Source organism: Morone saxatilis, unplaced genomic scaffold (assembly GCF_004916995.1).
Source record: "Morone saxatilis isolate NCDOM2014 unplaced genomic scaffold, NCSU_SB_2.0 Contig22, whole genome shotgun sequence".
In the NCBI taxonomy this organism is placed as follows: Eukaryota; Metazoa; Chordata; class Actinopteri; family Moronidae; genus Morone; species Morone saxatilis.
The window spans coordinates 6,214,829-6,225,608 of NW_023339785.1; the positions used below are offsets into that span (position 1 = coordinate 6,214,829).

Consider the following 10,780-nt stretch of genomic DNA (forward strand, 5'->3'; position numbering starts at 1 on the left):
GGATCTCTGCTTCCAATGATGTCAAGCCACAAATTTAAGCTCAGACCACAGCTGTGTTTCTTTTCAAGCAGTTTATATGAGGGCATCAGCTACATTCCTCAAGTAAAAATGTGACATAATAATTCACACGACAAGCTAATTCTAAATGCAACACGAACATAACGTCCTCCTCCAGATATAAAACTTGGCTTGAGGTAATCAGAAAAAGGAAGAAAAAAAAAAAAGAGGACTATGTTACATCATACCTTAAATCAAAAGCTTTTAATGTTTAATAGCAGGTGTGGTCTTTGACTCAGACAATAAATCTGGACAGTGCATTAGAAATGAAGCCACAACAGCCATCTTTTACCTCAGAATTATTGCAAAGGTCAGTGTATTCCTCTCCTTGGACGAAGCTAAAACACTATTGCATGATCAAACATAAAAGGCCTGCATTATTGTAAGCCACACAAAAAGACAGCTCGGGCGCTTTTATTTATTCATATAGGTTGGGTGTTGCGCTCATTGTTGTTGTTGGCCCGGCTGCAAAAACAACAGAGTAAATCACAGCTTTGTAGGCGGGTTTAAGAACGTCATCTTCCTGTGCCAGAATTTGAAAAAATAGAGAAAAATGGACACGAAAACAGATGATATCAACACTGCTATACAGGTTGTTTTAGGCGATGTACAGACACATTAACTCTTAAATCCACATATTTCTTTGATCTACATGTTAAATAACATTCTCCTAGCAGCTGCTAGCCCTTGACCGCTCCTGTGTCACCTGTAAATGATGTCTATGGGACGGATATGTCAGTCACTATTGATTGGTTAGTGCAAAATAACATCCCTACTTCATCTCTAATCTCATGTTGTCGGAGTCTGTATTATTATTTTGCTTAATTGTGAAGCACATTGCATTAAATTGTATGAAATGTGTGCTACATAAATCCAGACTAACATGTGAAACAGCTAATGGAACAGTCCATGTTTCTAACAAATACTATTCCATGTTAATTCTCTCTAACTTAAGCCCTCCAAGTGATAGTAATAGTCCAAACAGATCCAAATGAAGCCATACAGCCAGACTCTGTATTTAAATGTTCAAGAAATAACGTGCATTATGTTTGAACCCTGAGAGCCAAATAATCCTCACTTCATACAGATAATAACTCCGCTTCAGATCATGGTTGAGAGTGGGGACAGGGGGGGACGGGGGAGACTGTGTGTGTGTGTGTGTTTGGATGTGTGTTAGCGCTCCCACTGGGAGTTCCACTCCTGGGTTAGCATTACATTTATATTTTAGATATTAAGCTACAATGACTGAGCATGGTCAGTCTGTTGCTCAGGGACAACAGCTGTTCTCAGACACTCTGCCCACTGCAGGGATCGAACCTGTGCCCTTGGAGTTACAGGAAAATGTCTCGCTAACAACAAAGGCCATTCTGCTCCTGGAAAAGCCTTAGCTATTTCAGGACTTAATGCAATACTGAGGATGGTGGCTGGCATTGGTATGTCACATCTCATCTTGCTCAAACGCAGAGCTTAGCCGCTAAGTTTTAAATGAAAGGTTTCACTTCTTAGAGTAACAATAATCTCATCTGAAGTAACCAATTCTTTGAATAGCCAACCATTTAATGTTGTTTCCTTAATGCTGTTAGTGGTCGCAAGAACTTGATGAGAGGAAGAATCACTTTTTCCAAACGATGGATGAAAAGTCTTCAAATGCAGCATTGTTGAGTACCTCCGCTCTCGTTAACTATACAAACAATATAGTTAATGAATTCTACCAGCTACAACAATAAAATGCTGCTCACATATGAATGCATCAGTAATGATGAAACAATTTTAAAATATACAATAAGAGAAGACAAGGGCCATAATGAGTACTTTTACATTGGATTACTTTCACTTGTAATTAAGTATTTTAGATCCTGGTATAAACAGTTTTACTTAAAAAATATATTATATTAAACAACAATTCTGATAATGTAAGAATCATTTCAGTCACTTATCAAGAAAAAACACCAAACAATCACTGGTCCCAGCTTCTCAAATGTGAGGATTGGATTGGACAAAACAGGAAGTTGTGTTGGCCATTTTTCACTATCTCATGTCCTTTTATAGACTAAACAATCAGAATTAATCAACAAGGTAATCAACAATGAAAATATGCACATGAGCCCTAAATAAAACAGATCTCTCTACAGTATCTGTCACACTGGAAGAGCTCTGGCTCCTCTGATGTTTTCACACCTAGCCCCACATTTGCCTTCACAGGAGTGACTAAGCTGAATAAAAACCTTGCCTGCCGGAGAGATTTCCTTTCTTCAATCCCAAGTTTCTCCTCGGTGCATTTCTCACCTCCTAAATATGCCTCGGGGTAGGAGGGAGGAAAATCTGAGTGGTGCCTGGCATTCTAAAGGCTGGAGATTAGCCCGCTATGTCAGCTTAGCATCCGCCCAGATTCAGCTTCTCTGTCGCTCTGCTCCCCTCCACCCCTGTCAGCAGCAGCACAGCAGCAACGGCGGCGTACTGCACTCCTGCTAAGTTAGCTCCCTTCCCTACTGTACTTCTAAGTGCACTTGAGCACAGCCCATTTGGGACTTGCTGGTTGCCATGGCACCCGCTCCATCCTTCCCACAGGAACGGTACTAGAGCGAGGAGAGTCGAGTGTGTGACGGGAGATGTCGGGCCATGAGAAAGTTCAGTGCAGTCTTTTGAAACTCAAACACAGCGAGTCTAAATTTAGGAAACAGGGTGGGGCTGGAGGGAGGCAGGAGGAAGATGACGTTTGCCGCATTTTCCTTTTTTAAGTGTGATTGTTTCATAGTGTTCCAAGAAGAACTGGGTACACGGACAGAAACCCCAGGGGAGCGTCAGGAATGAAGGGAATGCAGTGAAATTGTGCAGAACAGGAAAAACTGTGTGTAACAACTGCATGCTGGGTTATTTGGATCATTAGTGTGAAAATGCTTCGCTTCCTTTTCCCAGGGAAAGGAAGCATAGTGGGGAGAAAGCCTGGTGCAACGCAACGGGGCAACAAACTCTCCCTCTGCTGGTGTGGAAGCCCTTCACATGGTTAAAGTCAATACTGTTCCACAGATATGGCACTGTGATTGGATTCACACCGGGCTTTACGCCATCGTTTTTCATCATCAACATCATAAACTATCCTCCAAAATCCAAAGTGAGCTGGTTTGTCCAGCCTCTAACATGTTGAAACAGTATTTAATTAGGATTAGAAGTATTGTCTACAAAAACACTCAACATAGTCCTTATGTATAAAACTATTACATCACAATATACTGGACTCTTAATGTCAACCACTTTCCTCTTCGTCATCTTACTTTCTGGATAAAATGACACTACTAACAGATATTTATTTCATGTTTCATTAAAATGTTCAACAGGAAAACCTCAGTGCTCTGCATTAAAACCATCCTATGTTATGTAGTAGTTTTACATTCATCTTACACCTCTTGTTGGAGTCCCAATTCTCAACACTGCTTTAACTTGTTTAACTAAATATCTTCCTTTGCTCTTGGTTCAATGATCATCAAACAGCAACATGGATATGATAAAAGTTTTGTTCTCACTTTATCTACAGATGAAAGGAACTATGTAACCATATACACCTTGACTTTGCTTTGCAATATGCTGCCATTTTAATCATCTTCATAATTGTAAAGATAGCTGAAGACGAAGTGCTAAAGCGATGCATGGTGAGGTGTGTGTTAATGTGCAAATTCAAGATATAAAAGGTGCATAAGAGGCAACAAACTGCTCAACAAACTACAAAACATTTATTACACAGAGGGTAGATCGACACACTAAAGCCGGCACAAGCTTCAAACATTACACACAAGTGTAGCAACTTCAGGGAGGAAAGCTCAGGGCAAGGATTAGGAAAACAGTATCGAAGCGCACCCTCTCGGGATAAGGGTGCTCTTCCAAAGGACACAAGACATCAAAACACGACAACCCGCAACCGAGGGTCAGCTATGGCCACCAAACCCAAAGTTGGTTAAACAGGGACGTTTTCAGCTACGATCTGAAGCGAGACTGCACAACAGGTTCTGAGGAATGAGCGTGACACACAAACAGAGCACAACACGGCAACAGAGCAACACTGAGCCGCCTCTGGAGCGCACAGAGATCCACCGCAGCGACGGTAAACACCAAACTGCCAGCGCAGGGTGCAACTCACCGTGTGGTACCCCCGGGCTATGGGCGGCTTTCCGGTGGGGTACGGATCCACGGTGTCGATGATTGTCTGCCTCTCCCCTTTCTGGTTGATCTTCCGAAAGCGCCGACGGGACTGTCTGTGCGAGGCTTGCCGCTGAAAGTACTCCTCATTTTCATCCATATAGTCCACCTGGAAATGATAGGGAGGGTGGGAGACACAGAGAGGGGGGAGTGACTGTCTTCATCTTCATTCACGCCCTTCCCCACTCCCCTCACCAAAAAACAAACACACACACACACACACACACACACACACTCATCCCAAAAACCACACCCTCCTATACTCCTTCTCCCATTCCTCGTCCTCCTCCTCCTCCCTGCCTCCCGCCCCTCTTATTGCGTAAAAATAGAGGAGTGTGTGGGCTGCGCGGTGCACACCTACGTCAAAGGGTTTTCACAACACAAAAAGAGAGACAGGGAAAGAGAGGAACACAGGGGTGAGCGAGGAATCTGAAGTGAGGGAGGGAGATAGAGATATTGATTGACAGGCGGCGATGAACAGAGATGGAGTCGGATGGAGTGAAAGAGCAGCAGATGAAATAGACGCTCTCAACTCTCTGCCTCTGTTAAACATATTAACCACGGAATGAAATTACATGTTAAAACAAGATAAAAATCCATGTTTCCATTTTTAATGATGGGAGGAGGGGAAAAACTCCAAGTGGAAACTGGCAGAGGATGCCACTTCAACATAGCTAGCAGTGAAGCCACATTATACAGCTTTCTTACGTATTTTTAGTTAAATTCTACTTTAATGGGATCGCTCTGTTGCCTGGCGGCTTCGGGTCATGGTGGAATGACATATTTAAGTCTCTTTTTTATTCTTTTTCATTTGGACCCATCCCTCCTTCCCTCTCGCTTGCTGCTTTCACTGCAGCTTCACATTTCACAGCGCTCAGCCTTTGGGATTACACTACTAAAATCTCTCTGCCATACCAACTGCTGCCATGACAACGGCAGGGGAGCTGTGTGCGAGCGAGAGCGTAAGTGTGATTTTGTGTCTAATTGCAAATCTCGGAGCAATGTGTGCGTGCGTGCGTGTGTGTGTGTGTGTACAGTACGGACACGTGAGCAGCTTATTTTCTCTTTTCTTTTTGCTCATGTTTGTAAGTGCAGGTCTGCATGTGTGCATCTTTCTGTGTGCTCCTCAAACTTGTAGCGGGGGGGGGGGGGGTTAGTCATGAGTATCTGTATTCCAGCAACACAGAACCCTCCTCAGTAATTACAGGGTGGGTTGGCACCTATTATAGCCAAAGGGGTATTAAGGCCAGAGTGTCTGCAGCAAGCAGAGCAGAGGGTGTTATTACTGAGGGGTTTGTGTGTAGCTGATACAGGCTCAGTTAACAGAACCGGCTTCAGGAAATTGTGACGGGCATTACATTTTATAGCAATGAGCCGATTATTGGAGGAAATGAAAATAATCGTTAGTTGCTGCTCTATTGAATGGCCCTTTTCACTGGTGGACACGATCACCTCAAACGTATAAATACCAGTCCTATTCGCCATGAAAACTGTGGGAGACTTTCAGAAGAATGACCAAAGATCTTAAAACAAAACTCCAGTCCAGTTTGGATTAAACTATCCAGACCTCCTACCCTGTCAAGTTGAGCAGCGAGTATACTGTGCATACATTTTACTGGGCTATGAATGACAGCTGCTTTTGATTCTGCACAACGTGGATTCTGTGTCTAGTATACTGCCTCCCTTTTAGTGCAAAATCATCAGCAGAACCGCATCTGTTCTGATCTGCAAGCCTCAGAGGGCTTCTGTTCAACAGATGATTGCATTGTGCTGCTACCTCCTGCTTCTGTGGCCCTCTGAGACAGGAATGATTTGTTCTCAGCAACTTCTTCTGTGAGCCAACATTTGATTTGCCATAGAAATGGATCAGAGTTTCTACCAGCCCCGGACTCCGGTCACCCCACACGTGCTGGACTTCAGCAAAGACACAGTTAAATACAGCTGTGCTTCAAAGCTGTGATGAAATCTCAATAGGAAGCACTTAGACAGATTAGTACAGGCCATCACAGGCTCAAGAACCTATATTCTCCTGTAGGTAATGTAGGTCTGATGATCCGAGTGGGTGCAGATCACTCTTAATACATGAAGGAATTACAAAATCAATAATTATTATTAGAACTTTACATGTTCTCTGCTGCTGCATCTTATTATTTCCCGCATTTGTCTGTGGTTCTACGACAGGAAATATACCGTTCTATTTTGTGTGTCTTGCTTGGTATGTTTTAGGTAATGCCTTTCACACTTGCGTGCTAAAAGTCAGAAAAATGGGACTCACCACAATCATCTCTGAGGGTTCCAGGACGATGCACTCACATCCGCGTCGCAGGCTGCCTGCTGATCGCTTCCCAAAGCTGGACAAAAAAGAAGACATGAATAAAATGATGAGAAACACAACAATTTAGAACAAAATCGGAGCAATCCTGTTTAAGTTGTTTCCCTGTACAACTTGTAAATATTATATTTCTTTTGAGTTTTGGCGCTCACACTGATAGCCCAGGAGCACAGACAGATCACTTAAAAGTGTGTGTAAGTCCATAGGTAACTCTCTGCCCAACATTTTAAATATGTAGGTATGGAATTTCTGTATAAAATGTTGAACAGAGCAGCATTGAGCGGACAGTTTCTCCTTTCAGCTGTAACCACTCCCACCTGAAGGGAAACACCCGCCTCTGGAAAAGTCCACTTTTGTGACGTCACAATTTCTACAGTATGCCTCGTTCCTAATGAGGGGGGAACCGGGGAATATTAAAAGCAGCAGAGACTGAAAAGTCTCAAATAAGGGCAGCAGCCATGGAAATTCTGAGCATGAGGAGATCCAACTTGTGGGTTGGAGGAAGAATGCAGCCTTTTGTCCAGTACCCAACCTCAATGCAGAGACACAAGGACTTCCTTGTTTGTTATTTTTAACTTCTTTCGATTCAGAATGTGACCCACATCTTGTTGGTTTGCTGATTGTTTTGTAAGATAAACTCAAGTGACTCCAATGGAACAGACTGCGGTCGGGTTTGTGTGCCTGCCTCACGTTGTGTATCGTTGTCTTGAATTATTTAGATTGTCTAGCTGGGATTTTATAACAGCAAGCGGGCCATTTATCTTTAAATTTACATTGAGTCAAGGTGGCTTGCAATCTTAAATAATTAATAGAACAAACAGGTATAACAATGTATTTTTGGAAACAATCATAATGCTGATTGATGGTTGGAGGACAGAAGATTAATCTGCAACAATGTTGATAACTGATCAATAGCTTGAGTAATTTTTTTTTTTCTTAGGGAAAATGGCTCAGATTCATGATATCCAACTTCTCAATAGTGAATATTTGGGGACTTTCTTGGTGACCTATGATAGTAACGTGGATACCTTTGAGTTCTGGACTGTTGGTTGTACAAAATAAAGATTAATAAATAAATAAAGAGGTCACTGTGGGCTAAGGGGACGTGTAATGGGAGTTTACCCGACATTTTATAGATCAAAAAAACATGATGATTGTAGTACAAAGTGAGTAATTAAAATAGTCAGAAATTTGATTGAAAGTTATTTTCTAGTTGCAGTCCTAGAAATGGAATTTATCCATTTCATTTTTTATATTTGAAAGAAATGAATCAGCTATATTTATCATTTGCAAGCAAATAAGCAGAAGGTTTGCTGGTTCCAGCTTCTCAAACAATCTGCTGCTTGTCATATGTCACTGTTCTTTCTCAAGTCATAAACTGGGCCTGTTGAAAATTAAACATTCTTTTTAAAACCCCACTGTATGTGAGTAAAGTTCCCCTCAGTGCTCACAGTGAAGTGAGCAGAAGGCAGTGGTGAGTGGCTACCTGCACGAAGGCCGTGGAGGTGGCAGCTTTCATCAATCACACCAACAGGTGCTGACCTGAGGCACAGCATGGCCTAAATGCTTTGGAGTCCTGGGCTTGTGGCTACATGTTGTGGGTCCACCTTGGTCAGGCTAGAAAATAAATAGCAGCCAGCTGCAAAGAGCTGGTGATACCCTACCTGCCACTTTGGCAAAGAGCAAATAATGATTTTTGTGGTGCCTTTTATTTTCTAAAAGTCAATTTAGCTTGCTCTGCTGTTCTCTTTCTGCCGCCTTTCACAAACAAGCCTTTGTCGGATTTTGTGTTTTCCTCTTTTGTCAGCCGTTCTGTTGTTTCTCTGCCAGTGCTGCAGTTTTACTTGACTAATTTGTCAACTTTTTGATGCTTCTTGAACAACAGTTTGTCAAATAGCTCCACATGATGCGCCGTTAACTACTGCTGAGGAGCATAAACTGAAATCAAAGACAACACTCAGTGACTGGCTGGACCACAACAAGCTGAGTGAATAAAGGCAGTCAGGGGGTTAATGCTGATGGTGGCTGTTTGCTTTGCCTGAGCTTCAGTTTAATGCGTTTTAACTCTGCTTGTATGCCCGACATACACAAGTCTGAATTCCACCACGGGGCCAAACAGAGCTATAGTATGCAGAGCTTACTCAGTATTTTCACATTCTCAAAAGTAGACAAACGCTGTAATTCTTTTGCAACTTATTTCCAGCAAAGATGATTTGTCAGCTGGGCAGCAGCTTCAGAGAGACGAGCCAGCGCTTTTGATCTGGTTTTACAGACATTTGGAGTCGGTACCAGCTCTGATCCTGTTGAGCCTCCCGTGGCTGGCTCCACTGTAGAAAAGGGAGTAGTGATTCCACCCATCACGCATCACAAAACATGCTGGGCCACCAAATGCAAACACCAAAGTGACATGTTCAATCATGTTCCTCAATTACATTCCTAACATTAGTAATCCAATCCTCCATTTTGCACGAGGCAAATGCCACTGGCAATGTGAGATATTACAGAAGGGATTATGGAAGTGGAGAGTGAGGGGGTGGGAGGGTTTTTTCTAACACAAAAGTGTCTTGTTTGGAGATTAAAGCCTCTGTCGTATGACTAGTCCTGAGCAAATATAAAGTACAAGACCTGCCGTGAGTTTGAATGTATATTAGACAACAGATATAATATCTAAAACAAACATTCGATTCTCCCAGTGAAGGCTTGGTTGCGTTGGTATGTGCGCATCTCTGCAGCAATCAACACCGTCAAACAGCAAAGTTTGACCCATGCAAATATTTAATTTATATTAGCTCTACTAATGATGTTCACGTATGTGCACTAGCTATGAATAATTGAGCACTGAGGAATCCAGGTCCACGAGTTGCTGCAAGGTTTTGTGCTTTCTTTCCTGGGAACTACAGTGTGTGTTGGCTGAAAAACTTACAAAACCAGATAAGAGGATAGAAAAAGATAAGATGTCAGATGCTTGAACAGGTATGTAACTCATTTATAACAGAGCACAGCACTGAGCAAACATTATCGGTGTCACACTTTCCACACCAAAATGCTGCTTAATGTGCTGTGTGCACAGCAACATTTTATATGCCAATGCTGAAAAATCATTATGTTCACTTTATTGTCCCTTCAAGGGGAATTCATCCTGCACACGCCATTAAAAATACAACAGACAACACGCAGTACATAAATGCATAAAGACCTAGCATGTTTAGATACAGACATAAAGAAGAACCACAGAAAAAAAACAGAAATTTTGAATCAACAACTTTGCAAATTAGGAAATGCTTGCACTAGTTTCTGCCTTGTAAATAAAATGAATGTCATAATTATGACTGGGAAACTCACTTTGTCAATATATTCAAATTGGCAAAGTGCCTGAAATCCAAACAAACATGAGCCTCGTGTCAGCCAGTCTGTTGTTCGAGGTAATAAAACCCACACTTTTGTAATAAAACCCCACTTAATATATGCCACATTGTCACCGTTTTCACAGCATTTTGTAACCTGCACATGGCCAACTTTGCAATCATACACTGCCTTGAGTTGTCCGGTGATGTGAACACTTGCAAAGTCAAAACATGGAAATCTCTTCCCATTTGACACATGAGACAGAAACATGGTATCAGCCTTCATCTTAAAAGGTAAAAGCTGAAACTCTTCCTTTAAAGACTACTTTTGACCATAGTGAACCTTGCTTAGGGTAGAACCTGTGTAGATGATATTGTTGTGAGTCACATAGGCAAGTATGTTTACCCTATTTCATCATGTTTCATAACCTCTACCTGTTTATACAATTAAAACTCTGAACCAGGAAATGTGAGTTCAAATTCAAGGTAAGGTTTAGACAACATGGCTTTCATTTTAATGTCTGCATTAAAACATTTTATTTTGGCTATTAAAACTGTTACCTATCATCAGTTCAAATTCCTACAGTTTATTGCAATTCAAGTGCAAATGCAAGTGCTTTGCAGGTAGCTGGCAAGTTCCTATCCAGTGGAGACTAATACACATAAACAATGGATTCTTTAAAGATCCTCTGCTACTAGCCTTTTAAAAAATACCCCGCTTTGCTGCCATCAGACTCTTTCTATGAGCTGGTTTCAGACAGGCGGCCGGTATCTCATTTTCAAATTAAACCCTGAAGCTCTCTCTCAGTTGACAGACTGACATCTCCCCTGCTTCAGTGGCCTGGCACCCCCCCCC

General features: G+C 42.1%; 1 protein-coding gene across 9 annotated transcripts in view; it reads right to left on the bottom strand.

The window, feature by feature from the left end:
• Window positions 1–10,780, bottom strand: part of rapgef2 (Rap guanine nucleotide exchange factor (GEF) 2) — a 101,165-nt gene that overhangs the window by 45,564 nt on the left and 44,821 nt on the right. For all 9 annotated transcript variants that reach the window (XM_035669022.1, XM_035669020.1, XM_035669016.1 and 6 more), the window contains 2 exons: window positions 6,524–6,599; window positions 4,190–4,357 (listed from right to left, as the gene is read on the bottom strand). In XM_035669022.1, the coding sequence (XP_035524915.1) occupies window positions 4,190–4,357; window positions 6,524–6,599 (244 nt within the window). The remainder of the gene's footprint in view (window positions 1–4,189; window positions 4,358–6,523; window positions 6,600–10,780) is intronic.